The 27,416-nt window shown below is 58.3% G+C and overlaps 3 protein-coding genes and 1 long non-coding RNA gene across 9 annotated transcripts; 2 read left to right on the top strand and 2 right to left on the bottom strand.

Moving 5' to 3' along the window:
- Positions 1 to 129: 129 nt before the first annotated feature.
- LRCH4 (leucine rich repeats and calponin homology domain containing 4) lies at positions 130 to 10,868 on the bottom strand. 2 transcript variants are annotated; one of them, XM_037813904.1, is made up of 18 exons: positions 10,583 to 10,866; positions 7,024 to 7,168; positions 6,761 to 6,887; positions 6,465 to 6,570; positions 4,599 to 4,735; positions 4,371 to 4,486; positions 4,137 to 4,236; positions 3,803 to 3,893; positions 3,636 to 3,712; positions 3,464 to 3,525; positions 3,236 to 3,355; positions 2,997 to 3,065; positions 2,810 to 2,913; positions 2,593 to 2,676; positions 2,319 to 2,404; positions 2,018 to 2,155; positions 1,845 to 1,922; positions 130 to 525 (listed from the first exon to the last, which is right to left on the bottom strand). In XM_037813904.1, the coding sequence occupies exons 1-18, from the start codon at positions 10,800 to 10,802 to the stop codon at positions 421 to 423; spliced, it is 1,965 nt and encodes a 654-aa protein (XP_037669832.1). In that variant the 5' UTR covers positions 10,803 to 10,866; the 3' UTR covers positions 130 to 420. The 2 variants fall into 2 exon arrangements, with proteins under 2 accessions (XP_037669832.1, XP_037669830.1); XM_037813902.1 differs by lacking the exon at positions 130 to 525 and adding an exon at positions 907 to 1,554 and having other exon boundaries at positions 10,583 to 10,868.
- FBXO24 (F-box protein 24) lies at positions 9,355 to 19,808 on the top strand. 4 transcript variants are annotated; one of them, XM_037813905.1, is made up of 11 exons: positions 9,355 to 10,059; positions 12,195 to 12,513; positions 13,223 to 13,321; positions 13,417 to 13,600; positions 14,493 to 14,731; positions 14,970 to 15,204; positions 15,838 to 15,996; positions 16,256 to 16,377; positions 16,589 to 16,720; positions 18,706 to 18,876; positions 19,203 to 19,808. In XM_037813905.1, the coding sequence occupies exons 2-11, from the start codon at positions 12,484 to 12,486 to the stop codon at positions 19,560 to 19,562; spliced, it is 1,731 nt and encodes a 576-aa protein (XP_037669833.1). In that variant the 5' UTR covers positions 9,355 to 10,059; positions 12,195 to 12,483; the 3' UTR covers positions 19,563 to 19,808. The 4 variants fall into 4 exon arrangements, with proteins under 4 accessions (XP_037669833.1, XP_037669834.1, XP_037669835.1 ...); XM_037813906.1 differs by lacking the exon at positions 9,355 to 10,059 and having other exon boundaries at positions 11,370 to 12,513; positions 19,203 to 19,280; positions 19,425 to 19,808; XM_037813908.1 differs by lacking the exons at positions 9,355 to 10,059; positions 12,195 to 12,513 and adding an exon at positions 12,744 to 12,970.
- Positions 12,450 to 17,111, bottom strand: LOC119517362. Its single transcript, XR_005213511.1, has 3 exons — positions 17,072 to 17,111; positions 15,093 to 15,259; positions 12,450 to 13,574 (listed from the first exon to the last, which is right to left on the bottom strand). It is a non-coding gene; the product is annotated as an uncharacterized LOC119517362 (long non-coding RNA).
- A 123-nt stretch (positions 19,809 to 19,931) lies between the features above and the next one.
- On the top strand, positions 19,932 to 25,735 carry PCOLCE (procollagen C-endopeptidase enhancer). 2 transcript variants are annotated; one of them, XM_037813909.1, is made up of 10 exons: positions 19,932 to 21,067; positions 21,890 to 21,998; positions 22,417 to 22,675; positions 22,891 to 22,965; positions 23,541 to 23,665; positions 24,072 to 24,208; positions 24,451 to 24,683; positions 24,968 to 25,045; positions 25,184 to 25,354; positions 25,498 to 25,735. In XM_037813909.1, the coding sequence occupies exons 1-10, from the start codon at positions 20,976 to 20,978 to the stop codon at positions 25,629 to 25,631; spliced, it is 1,413 nt and encodes a 470-aa protein (XP_037669837.1). In that variant the 5' UTR covers positions 19,932 to 20,975; the 3' UTR covers positions 25,632 to 25,735. The 2 variants fall into 2 exon arrangements, with proteins under 2 accessions (XP_037669837.1, XP_037669838.1); XM_037813910.1 differs by lacking the exon at positions 22,891 to 22,965 and having other exon boundaries at positions 19,935 to 21,067.
- Positions 25,736 to 27,416: the final 1,681 nt, after the last annotated feature.

Here is a 27,416-nt window from a genome sequence, read left to right as displayed (position 1 = left end):
GCCCCTGCCCCGCCCTGGGCAACGGCGCCCGCCAAGGGCCGGAAAATAGCGCGGAGCAGTAAGGAACTGCAGAACCCCGACGTGCAGGCGAGAGCAGCTCAGACACGCACACATCCGAGGGCCAGCAAGGACTTCCGGCTTCTGTTTATTGCGCCCAACACACCACCAGCCACCCTGTCTTCCAGGCCGGACCCTCAGCCCCACCCGGAGGCGCCAAGCCCCCTTCCTCCTCGCGGTCCTCGCGGGGCAGGCCCTGCTTCCGGACCCTCAGATCCGAGGGCTGCCCAAGGAACAGGGCCGGCCCAAGACCGCCCTCACCAGAGTCCACGTTAGCAGGAGGAGAGCCCGGCTGCCGTCCATCTTCTCGGTTCCTGGGATCCCAGCCGGCCACCTCGGGGCCCTGCGCCCCTACCTCAACCCCTAAGGCCGTTCCAGCAGCGCATGGACGACAGCAGCAATGTAGGGAAGGCCCCTTCCCGGGGCCCCCTCCTCTTCCAGGATGTGGTGGGGCTGGCACAGGGACTCCTGGGGGGAGGGGCCCAGGTAAGTTACCCCTTGTCACCTTCCCCACTGGCTTCCCTGCCCCGGACAGGGTGTCTGAGACCAAAGTCCCAAAGTCCCTACCCCAGGCCCTCCAAGGGGTAGGAAGGCAAAGCCAGAGGCATCCTGGACACACACTACTGTGGGTCCACAGCTTGGGGACAAATGAGATGCAAGGAAGCTGCTGGCAGCTAACAGAGGGGAGAGCTGACATAGGGACTAAGGCTCAGGGGAGGAAAGGCCTGTCGTTTCCAGAGGGAAGTGCTGGAGTAGGCAGGACAGGATGGCACAAAGAGCCCGAGGGCACGCCAGGCCCGGCCTGGCCACAGCAGCAGACACACACACATACACACACACAGAGGCAGCCACAGTCTGTACAGTTTATACACAGAGGCAGGGGCCCAGCCTGGGCCCTGCATCTCCTACAAATATAGAGTTCTCTCTACAAAATATAGATAATTTAGTCCCCCGAGTAAGCCAGGGGGAAGGTGGGTGGGAGGGGACAACAAGGAAGGGAAGGATTCAAGCTCCTGCCCACTCTGGGGGAACAGAGGGGGACAGGGGCAGGGAGAACGCTCCAAGGCACCATCAGCAGTGAGTGTGAGGGCCACGGTGAGGGGCTACAGGAGGGCGGCCAGAGGCGGGGGGCCCAGGGTCCGGGGGTACCAGAGTGGGGCCTCTGAGGTCAAGTCTGTGAGGGAGGGGCGCACTAGTCTTTGGCGGGGGCTGAAGGCACCACTGGTGGCGGGGGGCATTGAGCAGGAGTCTTATAAATAGAAACAGGGCCAGGGAGGGGGGCAGGAATGACTTCGGGTCCTAGGAACCCAGGAGCCGAGTGTAGACGACACAGAGCAGCAGCATGAGGGCCACGTAGAAGAGGACGAAGCCGCCCAGACCAGAGGGGGGCCAGAGGGGTGGGGGGGTGCTGCCCTCCGCCCGCATCACGGCCTCCAGTGTGGTTCGCAGCCCCTGGGCGGTGCCCTGGAGGAGATCCGAGGGCGAGCACAGGTCAGCCTGGGAAAGGAGAGTAGGACAAATGGACAAGGACAGGCGGTAGACATCAGCAGCAGCAGCAGGGCACCCCCAACCCTGCCCCTGCCCCTCACGTGCCTGGGCCAGAGCCTCCAGCGCGGACGTGCAGGGAAGGGAGCATGCAGGGCGGGCATGAAGACGTGCTTCCTTCAGCGGAGCAGGCATCCCGGGGGTGGAACCCCCACCCACGCCGAGTGCTCAGCCGAGCCCAGAACCCACCACTCTTTACAAGAGCCCGGCCCCCGGCTCCTGAGAGCTGCCCTTCCCCGTACCTCAGGCACCCCCATTTTTCGACAGGCTTCTAAGAAACTCTCCACATTCTTCCGAGACTTGAGGGCACTGAGTTTTGGCTGGAGGTGGGTAGGAAGGGAAGGAGAGAAGAGGGTCAGGGAGACGCTGGAGGAGCCCCTGCCCCACGCCCTGCTCCCCCCTCGGCCCGACTGACCACAGCAGGTGAGGGCACGTGGATGAAGGGCACGGAGCGGGGCCGGAGCTGGTTGGCCAGCTGGCACAGGATCACCCCACTGGCCAGAGCTTCTGCCAGGTCCTCGGGCAGGGGCCGCTGCAGCCGGGACTCAAGGACCTGGGGGGTGGAGGGCCTCAGGGCCAGCAGGGGGCTCAGGCCTGCTCCTCTCCACCCTTGGGGAAGGAGCGGGGCCGGGGGCAGGTAAGAGGGTGTGGAGGGAGGCCAGGTCCCGAGGACAGGGAACTCGAGGAGGAGCCATGCAGCTCCTTCCTCTCCTTACCTGGCGCAGTTGGGCCATTAATTCTTTCTCATCGAGAACCTGGGGGGACCGCCGAGGTCTCAGGACAGAGTCAGGTGAGGAAGGGCCTGGGAGAAGGAAGCAGTTACGGGGGCTGTCTCCACTTTCACGCGTCAACTTTGTAGCTGGGTCCTGGTGCTCCGGCCCCCACCTCTACCTCTGCTTATGGGTTTTCAACACAAAGGAAGCTCCCAGGCCAGAAGCGGTGACCAAAGCCCGGGGTTAGTACCGGGTTGGGGAGGGGAGGGAGACCCACCTGAGCTGCTCTGAGAGGACGAACGGAAGAGGAAGCTGTTTGGTCTCTGGATGGAGCCAAGTGGCCGGGGCGCAGGTGCTGTTGCTGGAGCCAGAGCCAGGTGACAGGGCAGGTGAGAGACAACCCCTCAGGGTCCCACTCCTTCCTCAGGCCACCAGGTCCCAACTACCCCATCACCTACATGGGCCCCCACCTCTTCCCAAAGTCCCTGTCCCACCTGGTCCTGTTAGAGGAAGGGGCTCTTGGGAGGAGAGGACAGAGGCAGGGGCTCCCTGCCCCCCTGGAGGTCCCGGTTGGTTGGCAGTGGGCTTAGGTGCACCGCTGTGAAGAGGAAGAAAGGGAATTAGGTGGGAAGGTCAGGGGGTGGGCAAGCAGGGAGAAGCTCTGGGAGGAAACATACTTACTTGGAGGTGGCCTGAGTGGACGGGGCAGCAGCGCCTCCCCCAGGGGTCCTGATCCCTAGCTTCAGAAAACTAGAAAGAGAAGTAGAGGATGTGGAGTCAGCGGTGCCAGGCCAGGGCCCACCAACCCCAAGAGGCGGAGAAAGCCATGGGCGAGAGCCACCCAGAGTGGCTCCAAGAAGGGGGATGGGGGCCCCAGGAGCACCTGCTTCCAGGGCCCAGCCCTGACCTTGTACCCCTACCTGTCCTTCCTGGGGACCCCCCACACTCCACTCTGCTGCTGCTGCTGCCGCCGCTCCCGTTCCTGCCACAACTGCAGGGTGTCCGGCCGCCGCCGCTCCTCCCCTGCCGGCTCCTCCCGCCTGATGGGCAAAGTCGGGACCAGACAGTTAGACCAGGGGGAAAGGGAGGGGGGTCCGGGGGGCTGGGAGAAGAGGGAGGAATGGTTAGTTCAGGTGGCTCTGCCATACCTGCTGCTCGGTGCCCGCTCCCCGTCCCCTGCCACAGGGCCTAATTCCGGTGGCCGCTGCTCCTGAGGAAAGAACGGCAGAGGGCTCAACGGGGTGCCTGCGCCCCCAGGCCCCCACTGGCTCCCTGTGGCTCACCCCGCTCATGGCCGAGGGACAGAGGCTGGACCCTCACCTCGGCAGCGCCTCGCTCCTCGTCCTCCCCGGGGCCGTGGCTGTCAATGAAGTCAATCTGCTCAGGGTCTCCGTCAGCTGCGGGGGCCAAGGGCACATGAGCCAGCAGAAGGGGCCTTCAGGCCCTTGCCCAGCCCCTGGCTTCCTGGCCCCAACTCCTCTACTCACCAGAGCCATCCTCCCGCCGTTCCCTGGGCCCCCGAGGCTCCCGGGCCAGCTCCGAGATCCGGAATGACAACTCTGAAAATTCATCTGTTGACTATAAAGGCAGAGAGGCAGAGATGAGACAGCTCCTCAGCAATGCTGGAGGGTCCGGGGAGACCCATGTGGGACTGAGACTGGGGCCTGCTGCCGAGCCAGCCTGCCCCGGGACACTTGGGACAGGGAAGGAACAGGACAGCTCTAGCTACCAGCTCTCACTCTGAAGTTGAGGGTCCCGGGCTCAGAGTTTCTCTCCTGGGGTTGAGAACCCCCCAAACTCCCTTGGAAAGGAGGCCCTTACCTCATTTCCAGACCACCTCTTGCTGCCACTGTCAACGCTGTGGAAGCCTGAGTCCAGCCCGCCATCGTACCGACGTCCCGGAAATAAATCCTCAGCTGGACTGGGGTCAGCCAGGGAGGGCTGGTCAGCCCCAAACTGGGCAGCACCCCGCCCCCACCCAGAAACCATGGGGGCTCTGGTGCCAGAAAGGGGCATCAAATATCCAAATAGCTCTTCCTTCCCACTTGGACTTACCAGGGACTAAAACTTGGGGGGCGGGAAGGGGCCAGGTCCCCCAGCACAGACCCCCCGCGCCGCCCAACTTCTGTCGACAAGAACTTGAAGATGTGAAGTTTCCCCTTCAGGCAGATCTGGGCATGAGGAGGCACATGGGGGGTTAGGGGGAGGGAGGGGTGGCTCCCCAGATCCTGCTTGGCTGCCAGAGGGGCCAACCCCTATTCCCGCCCCCTCTCCCTGTCTCACCTGGGCTGGGGGGCTTTGCAGGGGGTTGCTGTCTAGCAGGATGACCTGCAGGTGCCTGAGGCGGCAGAAGGAGACCGGGATGCGGGAGACACGGTTACAGGAGAAATCCAGGCGGACAAGAGGAAGGTCCCCCAGCTCTGGAGGCGGGTGAGGAAAGTCAGAAGTGTGCCCAAGGACGGGGCTGGGCTCACTCCTACGCCCACTGTGCGGACACAAGGGGGTCCCTGCCAGCCTCTGCCCCAGCCGGCTCAGGTCACCCTCTTAAGAACAGCCCGCCCAGCTCCTCTTCCTCTCCAATCTGCTCCACCTCCCCCAAAAGGCCAATCCAGACCTCAGCTCCAGCCCACCCATGGGTGCTTCCCAGCCTTGGCCCCCTCGCCTGCCCACTCAACACTCCAACCAATCTTTTCTTCCTTAGTGACTGTCACAAGATGAAAACCAAACTGGGACACCCCATGGCTCCAAAACCTTTAATGATTTGCAGACAGGGCAGCTGGGATTAAATTACAAGGGGGCTGAAATGCTACCTGCACTTTCCTGGCCGAGCCCTGCATCCTGCCACCCGCAAGAAGGGGCACCTTTTTATAATTCCCCAGCAGCACAGTATGGAGTGTGGTAGCCCCAGATACAGAAGGAAACCCCAGCTCTCTAGCCCAGCCTGGTCAACGCATAGCCCCCGACCCACCCACCCCATCACATAATCATCCAGTTCTTCAGCTTCTGGGCCTTTCCACATGCTGTTTGCTCAGCTGGATGGACTCCATTTTTCCATCCTCACATCTTTCAAGGTTCAGCTCAAGGGTTAGTCCCTCCATGAATCTTTCAGATACCTCAAGTTGGAACCCACTGCTCCTTCCTCTGTCCCCAGGGCATTTTGCTTGGGTCTCTTTTATGGCCCAGAAAGAGCCCTGACCAAATGCTTATGTGTACCCCTACTGACTTGGAAACAGGAAAAGAAGGTCAATGCAGAAAGGGGGAAGGGACAGAGAAAACGAGGTCTGACTCCCCATTCTTGATCGTCAAAACCAAGTTCACGCTCTAGCGTAGCATGAGGCCCTTCCTGCCCCAGCCCCGGCTTCCCTTTCTCATCACATCCATGGACCACGTTCCCTGACCACCTCCATGCTTTGCACATGGTCCTCTGGCTGGGATCAGATGGAGCAGGACTTGCCTTTAACAGTCGCCGGCTCCTGCTGCGCCTTCCGGGTGAAGTCTTCCCCAGGTTCCCCAAGCAGAGCTGAACACTGCCCCCCTCTAGCTCCCACGGCACTTCACGCATCCTGCCCTGGCACTCCCCTAGTGTCCTCTACATGTTTGTCTCTCCCCCTTTAAGTCGTTAAATCCTTAAGCCTTGGCTCCAGATCTCTGTCATCTTCCACACCTACCTCAGCCCCACCTAAAATACAGGAAACACAACAACAAAAATGCTGGCTGAACAAAAGAAGCGAGGCAGTCAAAGGTTGGTGTGAGTCTCAATCAACTTGTTCAAAGGGGGCTGCTTGGGCCCCAGCACAGCCCACTGATTCAGAATCTCTGGGGGAGGTGGCCCAGGTACCTGTCGCTGCTGCAGTGAGCAGTGATGACCTTTCAGGCCTCTTCCAACGTGAGATCCCCCATGATGCAGGTGCACTCCCCTACTCCCCTTTCAGGGCCTCTTTCCACATTTAAAAACAGAATGAATCCATGTTTTGCCATCCTCAGAGGGTTGGTGCTCAAAACCAAATAAAATGATTTACAGATTATTTACACACTGTAAAACTCTGGGCAAACATGGCCCGATTCTTCTTTGAAGATTCCATGACTGTGCCTCCTCCAAGCTGGACACACACGCGTGCACACACACCCTCCCGTTCTTTGTTTTCTCACCATCGGGCAGGGTGCTGAGCTGGTTCCTCCGGACATTGAGATCCCGCAGGCAAGTGAGGCTGCACAGCTCCACAGGGAGGGACTGCAGCTCATTGCTGCTTACATCCTGGAAGCAGGAAAGAAGCAGGGAAGGAGCACGGAGCCCCACCACATCGGAGCCCTCCCATGTCTGCTGCCAGCCTCTGGTCCAAGCCTTTCCCCTGAGGCTTCCCCAGAGCCATCCCACTTTCCTCTGAAAGGTCCCCGCTCCTGGCTCCACGGCCCCTCTCCCCGCTGCTCTTGTTACCCATCCTCACAAGCTGTCGCAGGCTTCCCAAGGCCCTGATGTCAGGAGGCAGTGCTCCCAGCTTGTTGTTGCTGACAATGAGCACCCGCAGGGGTAGCTGGCAGATGTAGGGTGGCAATGATGACAGCTGGTTTCGGCTGAGGAAAGAAAAAGGCAGTGGGCTTGCTCTCCAGGCGTGGACCCCAGCACAGCCCTCCTCTCAGGGCCAGAAGGGTCACTGGCACTTGAGGCTGAAGACAAGATCCCCACCCTTCCCAGCCCCGCCTCTCCTACCTGAGATTGAGGTAGGTGAGGGCTGTGAGATTCCCCAAGGCTGGGTTCAGGCATCTCAGGCAGTTGTGGTAGAGGCTCAGGCCCTCCAGGGATACCAGCTGGCACGCTGCCTCAGGCACCTCAGGGAACCGGTTCCGGGACAGGTCTGGGGGAAGCAGGTGTCAGGAGAGAGCTATGGAAAGGCCCAGCCCTGGACAGTGGGACCACAGGCTTCCCCAGGGCCAGCCCAGCTGTGTGCCCTCCAGCAGACCTAAGGAATCAGGCCCCAAAACTTGGGCTTCCTGGGAAGATAACAAAGCCTTCTGCAAACTGAAGGATATTCTGAGCACATCAGATGGCAAAGGGTTACTAGGCTGGAGAAACCCAGACTTGGGGGGATGAGCCATGAACACTGTCTTCAAACACACAAATGAAGGGCTATGCTGGAAGAGTGGCTGGATTCACTAACTTCCTCCTGTTCTGAGATGCCAAAAGAGGTGGAAGGCAAAAGGTGGTGGTAGGAGAGGGTGGGTGCTTGAGAGAAAATAGCAAGGTGATGGTCTGGGGCTCAAGGTAAGAATATGGAAATCCCCTGGGGGAGAGCCCATTCCTCTTCCAGGGCTCTCCCTCCCAACCTCAGCCTATTTTCCACACAGTGGGCCATGAGGGGGAAACCACGGGCCACCTTATCCTGGCGCTAGAGAGGAAGTAAGGCTCCTGACATGCGACAACAGTTTTACACCAGCTCCTAGGACCAGCAAACCAGACCCAAGGGACTGTGCAGGTCCCGAGGACCAGGAGGGAAAGGGCAAGCAGACCAGATTGGAGGCGGGAGCCTGGAGTCCCTGGGTCCCTCCCAGCTGGGCACCCCCTTCCCCAGAGTGGACCTCCTTCCCACCATCTTCCATGCCCCATCAGCTTTCCTCTACTTCCTTTCGTACTGACCCAGACTTCAAGAGACCAGCTCCTTTGCCTGTGTCTTGGGCATGGGTAAGGAGTGGAGAGGATGGAGAGAAGGGTAAAGCCCATTACCATCCCTTATCTCAAGTGGTGGCTTCTATTTCAATGCACGGAGTTGGACCCTGGGATTCCCTCCAGTCTGGAGATGCTAACTTCTTATACCCCCAGAAGCCTGGGTTTCTGTTTCTTCCTCTGCTCAACCTGTGTTGGGAGGGGCCCAGTCCTGCGAGGGGAAGTCCCAGGCATCAGAACTCCGGTGAGCTTCTTAGAAGTGCCTCCCCATGGAGGGGTGAGCCAAACACCAAGGGGAGGGGGCTAGGGTATATCCCCTAAGGAAATGAGTCCTGTGACAGGAAATGAAGTAGAAGCAATCTGTCGGGTTCTGTCTCTGGTGGGCCCCCGTGTCTGTGAGGGCGAATGACAGCCTGATGCCCCAGAAAGCATTTTCTCTCCCTCTCTGCCCCCTACTCTGGTACATATGGACAGAAGATCCGTCACAGGAGAAGACAGTTCCGGAGAGGGTGGGAGGACTGCACCTGGTACTCCCACCCTCACCCTCCAGCGACCTGCTTCTCCACGTCCACAAACATGGATGCAGATGAAGGGGTGGAGAGTGAGTTATGACGGGGTAAGTGGGTGGCAGGGGACAAGAGCGAGCAGAGGAAGGGAGGCCAGGCTGGAGGAGGCAGGGCACAGGAGGCACAGGATGTGGTCTGTGAGAGAATGAGCCACACTTCTCCTTTGCTAGAGTGGCCCCTCCTCCCCCACCCCAGGATTCTTCCTAAGGCCCAGGGAACAGAGTCCAAAGGCCACAGGGACCTGGGCCACAGGAGACGTGCTTGGGAAGTCACTGGCTCAGGAGCCAGGGAAGCAGGGGGAGAGGGTTCAAAATGATTGCAGCAGCAGAACGTCGAAGCTTGGAGTCTGAATTGGTGGGCAAGGAGGTGTGAAGGGCAAAAACGCACTGGGTTTTGGTCACTTCCCCTTTCCACCCCAGGCTACAGGCACCCTGCTTGAGGAGAGGGGAAAGAAGAGAGAGTTCTGGACAAGAAGGACCCCCCACGCACATTCGGCTGAGAACCTGGGCCCTGAAAGGACTGAGGATTCCTGCATGGAGAACAGGACACACAGGAGTTCTCAGGAAGCTCACACACAGGAGAACAGGCTGCACCCCGAGCAGGAATGCCGGGAGAGGAGGGGGAGGGGAGGAGAGGGGACAGATGCTGAAGGAGGGGCTGGGGAATTCTTGGTAGCTTTCCCCAGGAGTCCACTGACAGAGACAGAGCCCTAAGGAAGTCAAGACTAACATTTGGTCTTTGTCAAAAAACAAGCAAGGGGGAGGGGAACTGAAGGCGAGTGTCACACAGCTGCTGAGGTCAATCTGGAGCCTGGGGGTTGGGCATGGATCGGGGTGGGGGGGGTGACCAACAGGGCCAGGGGATGGCTCCTGGGGCTCTCCCATTCCCTGAGCTCGCTCACTGCACCGTGGGCAAGTTAGTTTACCCAGCAACCCAAGGAAAACAGACAGGTTTAAGCTGGTTCTCCCCAGAAGACTAGGGGAAAGAAGGCGTGTGCAGGTGAGCAGACACCTGCTCGGGCAGCAAGGCACTCCCAGGGCAGTGTCATTAGGAGGCCACTCTTTCACCCAGCCCCAGGCCCCGCACCCTGAAGATGGGCGGTGGTGGCTGGGGTGGGGCTTCGGGAATGCAGTCCCGCCCCCATACCCCCACCCCGGCGGCCAGCCCGAGGTCATCGGCCGCCTCTGGAGCAGCTGAGGCCAGACTGGACTCACCTGTCCCAGTGGGGTCCCCACCCCCACCGCCAGCAGGCACCCGGGTGGAGGACGCATGCTTGGAGGGATCCCGAGAGTAGGGGAGTGGAAGGGGCTGTCTCTGGTTTCCCAGCACTCCCAGCTCGGAGATAAGATTTCCTTTCTTTCAGCATCAGCCTCAAGCCCCTCCCTCTAGGGAAAGCAGAAACGGGAATGGAATTCCAGGGTCTCTATGAGGTCAAAGGCCCCATAGTGACCTCCCACGTCTCGACGCAGGGATCAGGGATAGTAGGAAGAAGAGCCCGGGGAGAAAAGAGTTGGGGGAGGTAGGGGACTTACTTCTTCGCCCCGGGCTGGCTGGGTGAGCCGTGGGGAGGGGCTGGGCCCTTAGGGGGCGGGGCTACAAGCAAAGTGAGCAGAAACCTCAGGTGGTTAGGGGCGCGTCCGTGGAAGGGGGGCCTGGGCCTGCTTGGCTCGCGGCGCCCGGGCGAAGGAGTCGGGAGACGAAGAGGAGGGGGACAAAGGATGGGCTAGAGAAGCCCGTGGGGGCTGCTTGACATGGAGCGGTCGGAAGTGTGGTGCCAGAGGTCATGCAGATGAGCCAAGCAGGTGAGGGACGGGCCCAGCCCACAGGTGCGCAGATATGCAAATAAAGAGAAGCGGGGTCTCTATTAGATAAAAAGAAGCTGGGCGGTCTGTGCCGAAGAGCAGCTCCTGCATGGCCAGGGGGTCTTGCAGCGGTGGTGACCGGCCGAGGCAAAGAGAGAGGGTCCAGCGCCCCGACAGCCAGGTGTAGGGGGCGGGGCTATGCAAATGAGTCCCGGCCGGGCAGGACCCGCGCGCGCTCACCGGCCTGGGTGATGTCTGACAGGTCGTAGCTGCGGGCCGCGCCCCGGGGAAACTGCTTCAGGCGCCGGTTGGACAGGTTCAGGGTCCCGGTGGCTACGGCCTCCTCTAGCGCCCGCTCTGCGCTGCGGCTCCCGGGTAGTCCCGGAGAGCCCGGGACGGAGGTCGTGGCCGCCGCCTCCTCGCCCCCGGCAGCGAGAGGGGCCGCTACCGCCGCCGCCATCCGCTCCCGGCGGCTCCCGCTGCCTGACTGACGGGACCGGCCGTCCCTCCGCGCCCTTCCCCCTCCTCGGGGCCGCCGTAGTGGCTTCCAGGGGGAGGAAGCCGGCTCAGGGGCGCGGCGGACCAATCGCGGTCGCGAGACGCGTCGGGAGCGGCTAATCAAAACCCGCAGCGGGGCGGAGGCTCGCGCGCGGGCGCGGGGCGAGGGAAGGGGAGGGGGGAAGAGAACGGAGCGCTCGCCAACCGCCGACGCTCAGGGCCGTCCCGCCCCGCGCAGCCGCATCCAATCACAATGCTTAGGGTTGGAGGTGGAGCCAATCAGGTGCGACCAGGAGGCGGGGTCGCGGGCAGTCGACTAGAAGGGCTGGAGGCCGAGAGACCACACGCCGGAGACCAATCGCAAGACAGATACAGGCGAGTGACTGTCAAGAAGGCCAATTAGATTCTCCGGAGGGAACCTGGCCTCATTCCCTGAGGGACGGCTCTACCTACCAATAGCATGGGCGAGAAGGCGGTCCCTTCGCTAAGAAGGAGGCGGGTGAGCTAGAACTTTGAGGCTGAGGTAAAGAATGGGAGCGCGGCGCTCCGGGGCCGGTCCGGAGCAGTGCGGGTGTCCCAGAGCGAGCCGGCGCGCGGGGGCAGGTTTTGGCCGCCGCGAGGGGCTCCGGGTCCCCGGGGGCCGCGGCCTCGCGGAGAACTGAGGGGAGAGTCCCGATGGGGCGGCGAGCCCGGCGCCCGGTCAGCAGCGGGGCGAAAGGGGCCTGGGGGTGCGAGCGTCCCGAAACGACCTCGTTTGACCGATGAGGAAACGGGCGCGGAGGGGAGTCAGTGGGCTAGCCAAAGGCAGGGGTCTGGTCCCCGCCCCAGCGCCCTTTCCCACCCCATCCGCTTTCCCGGGGGGCTTTTCCGACTCGCTGGCCTCGGGGGTGCAGCAGTGGCTGGAGGAGACCCAGATACGAGAAGAGGCCGAACACGCTTTTTCTGCGCCCCACCCCTCGTCCTCAGTCTGTTCCACTTAATATGGTCACAGTTGCTTTCTCAGAAGTCACACCCCAGATGTTGATGTTCCTAAACGTTTATTAAATTATTAAAATCCCATTCTAGGAATCCCAACCTAACTGTTTATAGGCATCATAAATAAGGGGGATTGGGGTTGACGCAGCCAAACGAGAGTGTCCCTATGGTGCTGTGCAGCCTGCGGCCAGCTCCTCCTCCGGCTTATTGGCACAGGGCTCCCCCCCACCACACCCCCCAGCTTTACAGAGGCGACCCCCTCCTGCCGTTTCTCATAAATGTCACCCCTCATACAGTAAGGCCATAGCTGAGGCTCTGGGAGACACCGCAAGCTTCCAGAGAAAGGAATTAAATCTGTCCTTTTCTCCCACCTTAACAGGTTGCCCTTCACACATGCAATGATGTTACTGTCCCAGGAAGGCAGTTTGCTTTTGGATGTGTTTTTCAGGAGACTGCAGGCATTGGTGCTGATGGCTTTTCACCTCCAGCTGGTGCATGCTTTTGTGAGCTAGGTGGTCCTTAGCAAGGTCACCTGCTTTCCCCCTCGCCTGTCAAATTGAGTTTATATATATATGTATATATATACATATATATATGTTTGTTTGTTTTTTCGTTTTTTGAGTTTATACTCTTGAGTTACAAATCTTGGGGACCTGGCCGGCTGGGGTATGAAGAACTCACCAGTGTTTCTCTACAAAGTTAGTGCTGACTGGGGTCACATGGAAAGCCCTCCTACTACTCCCTGAAAGAAAAAACATCTACCAGTGTTCACACTTTATTTCTCCTGTAAATTGCATATTCCTTGAGCCATTGGGTGGCTAGAGCGAAGCTAAAACCCAGGAGCTGTCTAAGAGATAAAGTCCTGGGCCTGGTTGGGGAAAATAGGTCATAGTGGCAGGACAGTGAGGTCACAGAGAGGTCTGTTTGCCCTGGACTCCAGAGGGAGAGGGGCCCCAGAAATCCCCCAAGCCTAGGCAGGGGACATGGTGTGGGAAAGGCAACAGGGGTGGGGGCCAGGGAGCTGAGTACGGGTTCCAAGGGGCCTGGAGAGATGAGGGCAGGAGCAGGGAGGGGGCAGTCAGGATGGTGAGGAAAAGCTGGAGACTGAAGCTGCAAAAATTCATCAGGCTGTTCGGATGGGCAGAGGGGCTCAGGGTGAGGGGGGAGGCAAGGGAAGGGCAGGGAGATGGCACCAAGAGGTCAGGGGAAGGGTTCTTGGGAGCAGCTGAGACAAGTCGCAAGGCAGACGGGGGAGAGTGCGGAGACAGCGATGGGGAGATTTGACAGCACAGAGCTGGAAGTCAGTTATGAACCCCCAAATAGAAATGAGTGAAAGACAGGCTGACAGAGGGAACAAAAGAGGCATGACCCCAGGGAACCCCTCTGCTCCCCCTTCTCCTTGGGTAGGTGAAGCGGAGCTGCCTTTCCTGTGGCCCAGAGCCTGGGGGTGAAGAGAAGAAAGGGAGAGGGAACCCTATTTCTGTTCAGTCGTTTCCCCCAGAGCTGGTGAGTCCTTGGGGAGAGGTATTGAGAATAAAGGACTGGGAGCCAGACCATGACGGGGTGCCAATGACCCCTGCTTCCTCCCTCCTGCCCCCTAGGTGGAACATATCATCTCATTCCTCCCAGTCAGAGACGTAGTCGCCCTAGGCCAGACCTGCCGCTACTTCCACGAAGTGTGCGACGCTGAGGGCGTGTGGAGACGCATCTGTCGCAGGCTCAGTCCCCGCCTACGAGAGCAGGGTTCTGGGGTCCGGCCCTGGAAGAGAGCGGCCATCCTTAACTGTACACCTTCCCCAGAGCCTCCAGCCCTTGCCCCTGTCCTACTAAGGGATCCCTCCTGCTCCATAGAGTTGCCTGATAACTTCAGCTCTCCCAGCCAACCTCCCAAGGCCCTTTTCTCTGGAAGAAACTTGTTAGACTCAAGCACATTGCATTAAATACTTCCTTGAAGTCTCTAGAGTCACCTTTGAGAGAAACCCCGTTACTGGTGTTCCTGTTCAGTCTCCATATACAAAGTCTTCCAAATCTTACCCAAGAGACAACCCCCACTCCCAAAACTCTGTCACTGACATTTTGGCCAAATAATTCTCAGTTGTGGGGTGCTGTCCTGTACATTGTAGGTTGTTTAGCAGCATCCCTGGCCTCTAACCACTAGATGCCAGTAGCAGCAACCAAATGTCCCCTGAGGGACAGCATCACCCCCAGGTAGAGAACCGTGCTCCAAACCCCTTCCCCTCCCAGGGAGCCCCTATCCAGTCCTTCTCTCACCCTGGAAGATTAGTGGAGAATACTGGCTTCCAGGTAGCAGATCCAGAGCTGGGCATGAAGAAGGTTTACTAGCCTTTCTCATTCCTTTTCACTCCTTTTTCTGCCTCTTTTCTATGTGTTTATCCTTATATTTCCCTTGATATCTCTGATGCAAGGTTGGACCAAAGCAGTGCTCACTTAGTTGCACCCTGGGCTGAGGTGGGGCCAAGAACCAGAGTTCAGACATGGGGAATAATTGAGAAAATCTATAAGTTTCCCCTAGCTCTGTCGGAAGGTATCCTTCCTTAGTCCTGGGGTTGGGGAGGGGCTAAATACCCTGGTGTCTGCAAAGCCTAGTTTGCCCAAGCTCTGACTCAGCTCCGTGTCACACCATCCCTTGAAACTTCCATCTCCTTTCTTCCCCCAGACACTAAGGGACTGTATTTCCAGGCATTTGGGGGCCGCCGCCGCTGTCTTAGCAAGAGCGTGGCTCCCCTGCTAGCCCATGGCTACCGCCGCTTCTTGCCCACCAAGGACCACGTCTTCATTCTCGACTATGCCGGGACCCTCTTTTTCTTCAAAAATGCCCTGGTTTCCTCCACCTTCGGCCAGATCCAGTGGAAGCGGGCCTGCCGCTATGTTGTGTTGTGTCGGGGAGCCAAGGATGTGAGTAGTGGAGCCCTGGCAGCCGAGAACTCACACCTTCTCCGGGACACCAGGGCCCACACCAGTCCTGGGCACCCCGCTCTGGATGTCTGCCTTCCCATTACCAGCAACCTGAAAACATGTCCTCATTTCTCATGCCTGGACCCAACACCTCATCTCCCCACTCCAGGATCCAGTTGCCCCAGCCTCATCCCACCCCAAGACCTGAGATCCCAAACATCCACATCTTTTCCCGCAGTTTGCCTCGGACCCAAGATGTGACACAGTTTACCGCAAATACCTCTATGTACTGGCCACCCGGGAGCAGGCAGGTGTGGTGGGCACCACCAGCAGCCGGGCCTGCGACTGCGTTGAGGTCTACCTGCAGTCCAGCGGGCAGCGTGTCTTCAAGATGACGTTCCATCACTCCATGAACTTCAAACAGATTGTGCTGGTCGGTCAGGAGACCCAGCGGGCTCTACTGCTCCTCACAGGTCTGGCCTAGAGCAGTGGTTTTCAGATGGTTTCCTGCAGATGCTCCAGGACCCACTACAGGGGACAGGGAGGGACGCCTCTCAGTCAGGGCTCTGCATGCCGCCTCATCCTGGTCTGAAACCAGATAGCTCCGCTCTGACCCGTCTCCTAGTCTAGAATTCTGTGTAATATTTCATATGAATAAAGGGCCTTGCTGCCAAAAAAGTTTGCAAACCACTGCTCTAGTGAACACCTGATTTTTTAGATTCTAATCTCCCAATCTCCAGTCCAGGGAACTTACTTTATACCCCAAACTGCCCCAACTCTCAGTGGGCCTCTAACCTTGACCATGCCCCACAGTCTGATACCCTCTGGACTTCTCAATGCCAGGGAGGACCCTAAATCTCCAAACATCATTCTTCCCGACACTCAAGTTGGGTTCTTCTAAATCTGACTGTTGGGTTTGGTATAAGGGGCTAGAGTCTGAGGGCACTGTTGCCTTATTTCATCTCTACCCTTTTTCTTCCAGCCCTACTCCAGGGCAGTAAATGTTTCATCCTGTAGGGCTTATCAGGAGGCTGTTGGGAAGGTAGCATAGCTACTGGAGGGTCCCCTTCCTCGCATAATTGTCATTGTCGGCCTCCCTCCCCCAGAGGAAGGAAAGATCTACTCTTTGGTGGTGAATGAAACCCAACTGGACCAGCCCCGCTCCTACACCGTGCAGCTGGCCCTGAGAAAGGTGTCCCGCTGCCTGCCTCACCTGCGTGTGGCCTGCATGGCTTCCAACCAGAGCAGTACCCTCTACATCACGGGTAAGAACCACCTCCCTTCCTCTCGAGACCCAGTGTTGGACAGACCTTCCCAGATGCCAACAGCCCCGTCCCTATTCCCTGCACAGAATCCCTCAGGGCATTCTTGTAAAAAGATGGGTTCAGCTTCCCAGGCAGAACTCTGGTACATTTTTGGTGGGTGTGAGATTCACTGGATCATGCAGCTTTCCTCTCACGTGGGGCCTTATTGCTAGGAAACGGGTGCCCAAAGCTGCTGAGCTGAGGGCTCCTGACCCCCCAGACCAGGGAGGAGTGTATTTTGAGGTGCATACCCCAGGGGTGTATCGTGATCTGTTTGGGACCCTTCAAGCCTTTGACCCCCTGGACCAGCAGATGCCGCTTGCTCTCTCACTGCCTGCCAAGGTAGGATCCCAGAGGGACGGGGCAGAACAAACAGGGAGGGGCCTTAGGGATAGGAAGGTGCCAAGGGTCTGAAGTATAGGCAGGAATCAGTTGACTGAACAGGGAGGGAGAGGGTTAAGGCAGAAGGCAGTTTTGCCAGCAATGTGCTGGGGGTGGTAGGTTAGCGGTTGGGAGACTCAGGAGCTCAGAGTTCCTCCATCTCACCTCCCAGATCCTATTCTGTGCCCTTGGCTACAACCACCTTGGCCTGGTAGACGAATTTGGCCGAATCTTCATGCAGGGAAATAACAGATACGGGCAACTGGGAACAGGGGACAAAATGGACCGAGGGGAACCCACTCAGGTGAGCCCATTTCCCAGCAAATGCATCTTGACACCCCTTCCTGCAATACCCTAACCTCTGGATCTCTCCACTCTCCAATTTCCATGGATTCCACTTTCTCCTCCCTAGGGCAGTTAAGCCAGTCAGTGGTAATGGCTGTGTCACTGCTGCCTGACTTCTCAGGGCAGGGACGTCAGTGCTGGTCTCTGCAGTGCGTGCTCTACATGCAGCAGAGTTTAGTGAAGGGGGAGCTGGGTGGGCTGGAGTAACCAGAGGAGGCGAGATATGAACCAGCCCTAGTGGTCAGGCAGGACTGAGGGCGGTAGGGAAGGGGGTTCATGCAATCAGAATGGCAGCAAAGCTCACACATACCTGGGACTGTGGAAAGACTGGCCTGACTGAAGTAGAGAGGGAATCAGTGAGAAATGAGGTTGAGTAGGTAGGTGGATGAGAGTCTAGGGCGGCAGGTATTGATCAGGGAAAGAGTCGGTGTGGGATCTGCAGAAGGCAGCCCCCGTGGGGTGGCTAAGGACAGGCTGCCTGGCAGCAGTGCACAGGAGGCTGGCTGTGGGAGGTCTCCTGGAGGCTGCTGAGTGATGGCAGCTCTCGAGACAAGGGCATGGGACCAGATCAGGGTCAGCGAGAATGGAAAGGAATGGACACAGGAGATGTTTCAACTGGGGGAGGGGTGTAACAGAGCTGGCTCTAGAAAGGTGGCTTGAGAGAGCATGAGTGTGAATTCAGACTTTTTACAGTGATAGGAAAACACAAAAGTGCATCCGTCTAGCTGGCAATTAGATATCCCAAGTTGGAACAAGGTTAAATGACAAAAGTGGAGATAAAGGAGCAAATCCTGGGTAGTAGCCACCATTGCAGGCAGGGGGGATGAGGAGCCGTCCCTGAGATGGGCAGCCCACCCCACAGATGCCGTATCCCAGAAGTCACGGGAGCAGAATGGTTCTAACAGGAGAGGTGGCTGATGGTGGCAGTGATAATGTTGGCATGGATTTACTGATGTGGCAAGATGAGATGTTCATAACATACTTCTAGGTGAAAAGAACTGTTTATGAAATGGATTACTTAACATAATCCCACTGTTGTTTAAAAATGTTTGATTATATGTATATTTGCATAGGACACAGTGAAGAATATCCACCAAGATGCTAGGAGTGGGTGGTGGGATTTCTAGTGATTTTTTAAATTAGTTTTTGCTTGTCAATAGCTTGTAATTCTTCTATAAGTACCATAAATTACTGATGTCTGTTTTCAAAGTTAAAATGCCAACAATCTCAGGAGAATGAGCATACAGGACAGGCCCTGGGATCTGGCTGCTGGGCCGGTCAAGTGCCTTTGGAGAGAGCATGTCAGCCTCGTGGGGAGAGAAGCCAGATCCTGAGGGGGGCTCAGGAAAGCCCAGAGGTGGTGAGGGACTGGAGCGTGGGCAAGCCCCGGCAGTCAGGGTACCCAGTTCTGCTCTTTAAGACGGAGGTAGGAAGCAGCAGGAAGCAGGTAGCGACTTTTCAAAGTAGGGTGGCCACTTTGGAAGGTAGCAGTATGACTCGTTGAAAATCCTCCTGAGGGAGAAATAGGCGGAAGAAAAGCCCTTCCTTGGGAGCTGACCTGGAATTCCACAGAGGGAGAGAGGCTTGAACCCTAGAGAAGAGGAAGGTAATTAACTATATTGCTCCTCTCTGAGGCCAGAAGGCAAGTTGAGAGGCTGGACTCAGTGGGCACGGACATGTGGGGTGAGAATGAGGTACCTCTTTTCTGGGGAGCGAAGGTGAGGGACCCCCAGAGGCTCTGGGCCCCGTGTGGCTAGCCCAGGCCCCGCAGGAGTACCAGAAGGGATCTGCGCTCAGCAGGACAGACTTTCTGGGATGTCCAGGGTCCTGTTTCTTCCCTCTCTAGTTTCCATCCTGCCCGGAGCCTTACTGTCAACCATCGCTGACCTGGGCCCCCAGGGACCTGGTGTTTCCCCCTCAGGAACTCTGGCCCTGTGTCCCCAGGTCCCTTATCTGCAACGCCCCATTGCCCTTTGGTGCGGCCTCAACCACTCCCTGGTGCTGAGCCAGGGCCCAGATTTTGACAAGGAACTGCTGGGCTGTGGCTGTGGGGCTGGAGGCCGGCTCCCCGGCTGGCCTAAGGGGAGTGCAACCTTCGTCAAGCTGCACGTCAAGGTGAGAGCAGGGTCAGGCCAGGTGAGCGGACAGCCAGGGAGGGCAGAGCCATAGAGCCAGGGAACCCACAGGACTGTAGCTGGGGTTCCTGCAGGGACCCAGGAGTTCCATTTCCCCAGCACCATCCCACCTCCCTTTCCTGCCACGCACCCCAGCTTCTGGTTCTCTCTGACCTTACACAACTCCTGTGGCTCAGCCAGCCGTCAGCTCACTTGCCAGCTCAGGGCTGGTTTGGGAGGGAGAAACACAAGAGCCCTGATTAGCAAGATTTCCTGGGAACCCCTGCAGTGCAGGCCCCACTCAGCCATGCCCTTTCCTCTTCCAAGGTCCCTCGGTGCGTCTGCTCCCTCTGCTCCACCCGAGAGTGCCTCTACATGCTGTCCAGCCATGACATTGAGCACCAGGTCACCTATCGGGACCTGCCGGCCAGCAGGGTGCTGGGGACCCCCGAGCCCAGCCTAGGGGCTGGAGTACCCCAGGACCCTGGGGGGGCGGCCTGGGCCTGTGAGGAGTACCTCAGCCAGATCCACAGTTGCCCCACATTGCAGGACCGCATGGAGAAGATGAAGGAGATCGTGGGCTGGATGCCCTTGATGGCCGCACAGAAGGATTTCTTCTGGGAGGCCCTGGACATGCTGCAGAGGGCTGCTGGAGGGGTTGGCCTGCCAGACCCCCCCGAGCCCTGAGGGCTGATCCCCCTCTCTCCTAGCCTGACCCCTGGAAGGACAGTCTGGCCCTGGGCCAGGGGCTAAGGAGAGATGGAGTGGTAGCAGTGAACATTAAGTGCGTGTGTGGGAAGGGGGACACAGAGGGGTGGGGACTTCTAGGCATGGAACTGTTTTGTAAAACGTTCAGGGGGCTGCCCAGGAGGGGCCCCCAACCCATCATGGACAAGAAATCTGATGGACAAATAGAATAAAAGGCTGAAGCAAGGCTGGGTTTGGAATCCTGGGGCCTGGTAGTGAATTGGGGCAGGAGATGATGGGGGGCCAGGGGTGGGGTGCAGGGGCCTGGTTCAATGGGGAGAGGTGGCAGCATGGGTAGGGGGTGGGCCAAGCAGAAGTGCTTCAGGCTTTCAGTTGCTGCTGAGCTGACAGCACCTGCGTTCTTCAGCTTGCTTTCCCCTTCCCACTTTCTGCACCCAACCTGTTCTTTTTGATTCGAGAGTCCTGACCCCGCCTTCTGGAACAGCTCTGCCATCAGACTACACGGTTCCCCATGTGGATCCTCTGTCTACCAGACTTAGCCCCATCCCGAGAAGGCCACTTCCTTCTGACTTCAGAAAGCTTCCCACCCATTTCCCTTCATTCCTGTGACGTCCACCCCACCCCCACCCTCCTCTTCACCTCCCAGGTCTGCTCTCAGCACGTCCCTCATTCCCCTTATTTTCTACTCCCTTTTGGTATGGGGTACAGTCAGCTGCTCCTTCTTTGGTCTCTGTCCCCCTCTTCCTCAGCCACCCCCAAGTGTCCTCCTTTCCTCCATCCCTCTGGCTGCCCTGGGTGAGAAAAGCAGACTCAATTTACCACTTAAAGTTTCAATACTCCCTGTCATGCTCCTGTACCTTCGAATATTTGGAAGAGAAAACGGGTGAGCAGAAGTCTTTCTCCCTGGCCTATCTGAAGGGCAGTAGAAATTTGAATGGAAAATAAGCTAGGGCAGGTGGTGGTCAGGAAGGGGGTACTAGGGGGCTGGGAGTCCAAGGATGGACTTCCTCTGGGCACTGAGGGAGCCAGAATGGAGAAGGTCAGGTGGGCTGCAGAGTCCTGGGGAAGGACCAGTGTCTGTGTTTGCAGGATACTTGGGCATTGGACAGTGGGGTTCCAGCTGCCGTCACTTGATGCCCGGCTTCTGCCCCTCACCGCTCCACCCCCTACCTAGATCAATATGTGGCCCAGACCTAGAGAGGGCCCTGGGCTCGCCACTGTCCCGGCTCTGCCCTCCCTGTCCCGCCTCCCCCCGCCCCACTGGCCGGTCCCCACGCCCACACCCGGGGCTGCCTCATCTGGCACTGATTATCCTCCTGCCGCTGCCGCTGCTGCCGCGAAGCTCGGCCGCTGCCTCTGTCCCGAGGACCCCAGCACCTCTCCCCTCCGGCCATGCTGCGTGCCACGGCCTCCCTCCTGGGGCCCCTCCTCACTGCCTGGGCGCTGCTGCCCCTCGCCCAGGGCCAGGCCACCAACTACACCAGGTACGTCTCTTGGTTGGACCTTCCAGATAACTCGAGTGAGCTTCAAAAGCCCTGACTCCCGGGGGATTATCCTGTGCGTCTTGTGGATGCTTTTGCTAACACCACTCCTCAGCTCACCCATGGCCACCACCTGCCTCTAGCCCCCAAGTCCTCACGCTGCTGCAAAACCATTAAGTCTCCACAGTTCACCTCCATTCCCCATGCCTCCACCGTCGCCCTCTGTCCCCCAAGTCTCCCCATCCACCCAGTCCCTTAGTTGCCTGTGGAAACCAAGAGAGCAAGACTGTGAACTTGCCTGGTAGCTGACATCTGGATTCCAGGCGGGAATTACAGACTGAGGGGGGAAGCGGGGTCAGCGAGTGGGAGACCTGGGCAGGAGTGGGGCGAGGACTGGGAGCTCAGGGAACCTCCAGGTTCACTGTGAGGGCCCTTCCTGCTGCTTCTCCCCTCTTCTCCCCGCCCCCGCCCCCCCACTGCCTCGTGGCTGTGTCCACATCTGGAAGTGCTTAGGCGGCTCCTGACGCTGTCTGCCAGGCCGGCAGCAGGGGGAGGGGAGGGAAAGTGAGGATTCCGGGAATTCCAGCTGGGGTGGGGGTGGGGGCTCTGGGAGTTGGAGGGATGGCCAAGTCGCTGACCCCGCTTTTTCCTTATCCTCTGCTGGAGTGTTTCCCACCCCAGTCCCATCCTGGCTGGCTGGAGCTGCTCCAGATCCCTTAGGTCTTTCTCCCACTCCCCCCCCCACCCCCAGGCTTCCCTGCCCCTGGCCTCTCCATCCTCACGGCCCTGCTCCTACTCGTGACTGCTCCTTCTTCCTTTCCGCAGACCTGTGTTCCTGTGCGGAGGGGCCGTGACTGGGGAGTCAGGTTACGTGGCAAGTGAGGGTTTCCCCAGCCTCTACCCCCCCAACAAGGAGTGTATCTGGATCATAACGGTGAGAAGGCTCCCCGGCCATTCCTCACATCCAAGCCTGGGTCTGGCCCGCAAAGGCCTAACTAAGAAAAGACCCAGTACTCCCTGTCAACCTGGGAAAGTCCAAACCCTCTCCCTTCCAGTCACTGTTAGCATCAGCCCCAACAGGAACACATGGTGAGTGCCCTCACCCTTCCAGGGCACCTACCGGAAGGCAAACCCGGACTCTCCGTTCCCAACTTCTTTCCCGTTTTCGGGTCTTGGCCCCTGCACAAGCCGGGGCTGCAGAGCCCATGCCCTCTGCTCTGCATCCCAGCCGGTTCCCCATACTGCCCTCTTCGCGTTCAGATCCAGTTTCCAGGGGAGATGCCCTCTGCCTGGGTTGTGTGTGGCCTGGCTTTGAGGGTCCCCGCCCCTGTCCCCCACCCCCACCCCGCCAGGTCCCTGAGGGTCAGGTTGTGTTCCTCTCCTTCCGAGTCTTCGACCTGGAGCTGCACCCAGCCTGCCTCTACGATGCTCTGGAGATCTTTGCCGGGGCTGGGACTTCGGGCAAACGGCTCGGACGCTTCTGCGGGACCTTCCGGCCGGCGCCCGTAGTCGCCTCGGGCAACCAGGTGACCCTGCGAATGACGGCGGACGAGGGCACCGGGGGACGCGGCTTCCTGCTCTGGTACAGCGGGCGGGCCACCTCCGGCACTGGTGAGCCCTCCCTCGCCACCGCCCACCCCCGCCCCGGCCCCTCCCCCGGCGCAGGCCCCGCCCCTGGCCTTAACCTCCCCCTCCCAGACCACCCCTCGCCCCAGAGCCTAGGGCCCCCATTACCTCCCTTCCCCTCTTCCCTCACTAACTGCCCCTTCAGTCCCCCCTCCCCGTCTTCTCTCCCCCCTCCCGCTTCCACCCAACCCCTCTTCCAGGCCCCCCCCCAGGCGCGAGGCGGAAATGGGTCACCGACCCGCGGGTGGAATGGGCGGCCTGGGGTTACTGGGACGGTGAGTAACTGCCCGCCCTCCTCCGCAATCGGGCTCCCGCAAACGGGCGCTAGGGGGCACCCCCGACCTGGAGCCCCTACACCCAGACCGGGCTCCCGATTGCGGTCCCATTGCCCCTGCCTGGCGGCAGAAGTCTCCCTGAAAATCTTGCAGGGAGGTACCGCTGCAAAGAGACCTCGGGGGCTGCGCCCCAAATGGAGGGCACCGTCCCAGCGCGGTGGCTCTCCAGCCTGCAAAGGGGACCTTTTCTGCCGGGCCGGGGAGATGGGATCTCCCAGGGGAAGAGGAGCGCGAGGCTGCGGGTCAGGGGGAGGGGCAAGAAGGGAGCCTGTCCCGCCAACTCCTCCCGCCCCCTTCCACCGCCCGCCTGGGCGCCCCGCGGTCCAGGACTCCGCTCAGCCCCGCTCCTCCCAGCCCCGCTCTCTGCTAACTCCCCCGCCTTCCCCCTCCTCTCCTCCCTCCATCCTGAGACCCAGACATCCAACTTCCTGCACGGGCTCCCGGCCTGCAGTTCTCCCCGAGCTGACCGACGGTCTCTACTGCCCCCCACCCCCGCTCCTCTCTCCCCTCCCCAGAGCACCAGTTTTGTGGGGGGCGACTGGAGAAGGCCCAGGGAACCCTGACCACGCCCAACTGGCCCGAGTCCGATTACCCCCCGGGCATCAGCTGTTCCTGGCACATCATCGCGCCCTTGGGCCAGGTACCCACCCCTGCCCAGTCTGCCCTCGGGGACCCAGGCGCGGCCTCCAGCCTGCAGCCAGCAAAGATCTAGTGAATGTCTGCTCTGTCCCGAGCCCTGAGCTTGCGCTGGTGACGAGCAAAAAACAGACCCAGAGCTGCTTGCATGCAAACAAAGCATGTAAAATTACAGCCGTGACGAGTCGTAGGAAGGCGAGGTACCGAGGCCGAGACCCACGCAGCGTGCGGGGGCGGGGGTCTGTTCCGTGAGCACCCGCCGGGCCTTGACCCTGCTGCCCACGGCGATGGCCGCCACTGCGGGGTTCCCGGGGCGCGGGGTTCCTCGGAGCTGCGGCGGGGACGGGGATCGAGGGGGTGCGGGCCGGGGAGAGGCTGCTGCCAGCATCCACCCGTCCGTCCGCCGCCAGATGATCTTGCTGACCTTCGTGAAGTTTGACTTGGAGCCCGACACCTACTGCCGCTACGATTCGGTCAGCGTGTTCAACGGAGCCGTGAGCGACGACGCCAAGAGGCTGGGGAAGTTCTGCGGGGACAAGGTTCCCGGGTGAGGAGGCCGGACCAGGGCGGGCGGGGTCGGGGCGTCTCCAGGTCCCCAGGTACCTGCGGGCACCCCGCGGCTGTCGGGAGGAGCGGGGCCTAGCTGGAGGGGCGGGACCTGAACCCCGGGTCCCAGCCAAGGGAGAGGCTCAGCGCCCCAACTCTGGGCCTCAGGGTCGGGAAGGGAGGGGCAGAGGTTAAAAGGCCACCCGCCCTGACCCCTCTCCCCTAATGCCTCGCCGTCCGCAGCCCCATCTCCTCCGAGGGGAATGAGCTCCTCGTCCAGTTCGTCTCGGACCTCAGTGTCACGGCCGATGGCTTCTCGGCCAACTACCGGATCCTGCCAAGGGGCACTGCCGAAGAAGGGCCGGGTCCCAAGCCGGAAGCCGGGCCCAAAGTTAAGCCCCCCACCACGCCCCAGCTCTCACCTGCAGAGAAGCCAAAGGTCGCACCTGAGGCCAAGGGGACTGGGATGGACCCCGGTGAGGCTGGGAAGAGGGAGGAAGGGGGCACGGACTGAAGGGGGTGTGTTTCAAAGAGTTCCATCTTGGGCTCTGTCATTCATTTACTCATTCTTTCATTCATCCATTCATCTATACAACACTCACGGATGCCTCTTCTGTGCCAATGGCTGGCACTGGGTGCTGAGACCCAGAACTGGAGAGGGCTCAGTACAAGTTCAAATCAATAGGCTGTTACCAGGAAAGTGGTTCCTTCTTCCTGCTGGGCAGCTCGCCCTCTACAAACAGCACCCCATCTCTCCTAGATGCACCCAGCGTCCCCTGCCCAAAACAGTGCCGGCGGACAGGCACCTTACAGAGTAACTTCTGTGCCAGCAGCTTGGGTAAGCCACCGCAGCCCCCAGCCCTGCGCTCCCAGCTCCTCTAACCCAGCCCCAAGCCCCCCAAAGCCCCTCTTCCTTCTGGTTCCAGTCCAGCCCTGGCCTCCTGTTTCCTCACCTCCCACCCCCACCCTCCCACAGTGGTGACCGCAACAGTGAAATCCATGGTTCGAGGCCCAGGTGAGGGCCTCACTGTCACCGTCAGTCTCATTGGTGCTTACAAAACCGGAGGCCTGGACCTGCCGTCTCCACCCACTGATGCTCCCTTGAAGCTTTACGTGCCCTGCAAGCAGTGCCCCCCTTTGAAGAAAGGTAACAGAGATGTGGGAGAAATGGGGAGGGGAGACCTAGCCATGTGAGATTGAGAGGGGTGGTGGGCTCTGAGGGGCTCAGAGGAGATGCTGTGTTGACAGGGTCTCAGTGACATGAGTTCTCCATCCTTCCTCCTTCCCCAGGAGCCAGTTATCTGCTGATGGGCCAGGTGGAAGAGGACAGAGGCCCCGTCCTTCCCCCAGAGAGCTTCGTGATCCTCTACCGGTCCAACCAGGACCAGATCCTCACCAACCTGAGCAAGAAGTGCACCTCCTAGACCCGGCCGCCTGCCAGGTCCCAGGCCTGAGACCCAGGCCGGCCTTAGGCCCCCACCCCACAAGCCCCCTTTTGCATCCAAATAAATGGTTCTTGACTGAGGAAGGGGTGCAATCTCCATTTCTATGGTTTAAGATTCATCTGGGGGGTTATGTTCACTTATTCATTCATTTAGCAGACATTTACTGTACAGAATAACCTGTTTTTGAAATCTAAGTCAGAGCCTCTCACAAACTCAGAGCTCTCCCATAGTTTCCATCAGTCTCAGAATAAAACCCAAAGGCTTCACCGTGGGTTATAAAATTCTAGTTCATCTGCATCCTGCCTGCCACCTCGATGCCACCTCCGTTCCAGCCACACTGGCCTCCTCACTGTTCTTTGAACGTGTCCGGTATAGTTCTGCTGCAGGGCTTTGCTGTTGCTGTACCCTCTATCTGGAATTCTCTCCCATAGACAGCTCCATGGCTCACTTCCTAACTTTAATCAGATCTTGGTTCAAAGTTCATCTTATTTACTCATTCATTCATTCGTTCATTGAAAAATAATTGTTGGTGTCAGTGGAAAAGCAGGAAGCTCTAGGAATCAGTCCCTAAACGAAAACAACCATTTAATTTACAGGAACTGTCTAAATCAACTACTTTGAAACTCGGAGTCTGGTAGAACACTGTACAGCATCCAGGGAAGACCTGGAGGAAGGGCTAGTAAATTGCCATAAATATTGGCGATTTTTTCCCTCCGGGCAATGGCTAACCCCACTCCAACCCCCAACTGGGTGTCCAGCAGTGGCCACGTTGAACTGGGCTCCTAGCGCAACTTGCTGGTGCCAGGACGGTCTGTAAGGACCTAGTCCTCCAGACTTCCAAGGAGTGGCCTGATCCCTGATAACTGCTTTTTTTTTTTAATGCAATTTTATTGAGATATAGTCACATACCATACAATCCATTCAGAGTATACAATCAATGACTCGCAGTATCGATACACAGTTGTGCATTCATCACAATCAATTTTAGAATGTTATTTCTCAAAAAATAAAAATATAAATATCAGAAAACCCCAAAAACATCTGATACCTCTTATTTCCCCCCCTTTTATTGATCCCTAGTATTGGTGTGGTACATTTGTTACTGCTGATAAGAAAGTATTAAGATATTACTGCTAATTCTAGTCCACAGTTTGCAATAGGTACATTTTTCCCATATACCACTGTATTATTAACTCCTTGTAATAGTCTTGTACATTTGTTCTAGTTCATGAAAGAATTTTTTTATATTTGTACGATCACAGTCATCATCCACCACAAGATTCACTGTAGTATACATTCCCATGTTTTAACCTCTAGCTTTCATTCTGGTGACATACATGACTCCAGACTTCTCCTTTCAACCACATTTAACACACAATACAGCACGGTTAATTATATTCACAATAAGATGTTATCACCTCTATTTCCAAATATTTAAGTTCAACCTAGTTAAAAATTCTGCACATATTAAGCAACCACTCCCCATTTTCTAGCCTCATTCTATATTCTGGTAATTCATATTCTAGATTTTATGTCTATGAATTTACATATTAATATTTCAGAATCAGCTATTTCAGATTACTGATGGGCCTACTCTGTTCCAACCCCCTCAGGGACAAGCAGCAGGGGAGTCTTAGAGAGGCAGAACCTATTTTTTCTTTTTCTTTCCCTCCTTTCTTTTTCCATTCCCCATTTGAGAGCATAAATAGTTTGGAAAAGTCAGAAATTAATGGCTCCAGCCCTCAACAACAACAATAAAAAACA

The sequence above is a fragment of the Choloepus didactylus genome, chromosome 21, assembly GCF_015220235.1.
Source record: "Choloepus didactylus isolate mChoDid1 chromosome 21, mChoDid1.pri, whole genome shotgun sequence".
Classification (NCBI taxonomy): domain Eukaryota; kingdom Metazoa; phylum Chordata; class Mammalia; order Pilosa; family Megalonychidae; genus Choloepus; species Choloepus didactylus.
This window is presented reverse-complemented; position numbering and strand designations above follow the sequence as displayed.

What these genes read in the sequence shown, in the direction of transcription:
- PCOLCE (XM_037813909.1), top strand. Translation starts at nt 20,976, where the DNA reads ATGCTGCGTGCCACGGCCTCCCTCCTGGGGCCCCTCCTCACTGCCTGG. An exon ending in GCGGGCCACCTCCGGCACTG is followed by an intron (nt 22,676 to 22,890) that starts GTGAGCCCTCCC and finishes CCCCTCTTCCAG; the next exon opens with GCCCCCCCCCAGGCGCGAGG. An exon ending in GTGCCCCCCTTTGAAGAAAG is followed by an intron (nt 25,355 to 25,497) that starts GTAACAGAGATG and finishes CTCCTTCCCCAG; the next exon opens with GAGCCAGTTATCTGCTGATG.
- FBXO24 (XM_037813908.1), top strand. Translation starts at nt 12,899, where the DNA reads ATGGTGAGGAAAAGCTGGAGACTGAAGCTGCAAAAATTCATCAGGCTG. An exon ending in GAGAGCGGCCATCCTTAACT is followed by an intron (nt 13,601 to 14,492) that starts GTACACCTTCCC and finishes TTCTTCCCCCAG; the next exon opens with ACACTAAGGGACTGTATTTC. An exon ending in CTCTCTCACTGCCTGCCAAG is followed by an intron (nt 16,378 to 16,588) that starts GTAGGATCCCAG and finishes CTCACCTCCCAG; the next exon opens with ATCCTATTCTGTGCCCTTGG.
- LRCH4 (XM_037813902.1), bottom strand. Translation starts at nt 10,802, where the DNA reads ATGGCGGCGGCGGTAGCGGCCCCTCTCGCTGCCGGGGGCGAGGAGGCG. An exon ending in CCCCCAAGTTTTAGTCCCTG is followed by an intron (nt 4,237 to 4,370) that starts GTAAGTCCAAGT and finishes GGCTGACCCCAG; the next exon opens with TCCAGCTGAGGATTTATTTC. An exon ending in GTCCTCTCAGAGCAGCTCAG is followed by an intron (nt 2,405 to 2,592) that starts GTGGGTCTCCCT and finishes TCCTTCTCCCAG; the next exon opens with GCCCTTCCTCACCTGACTCT.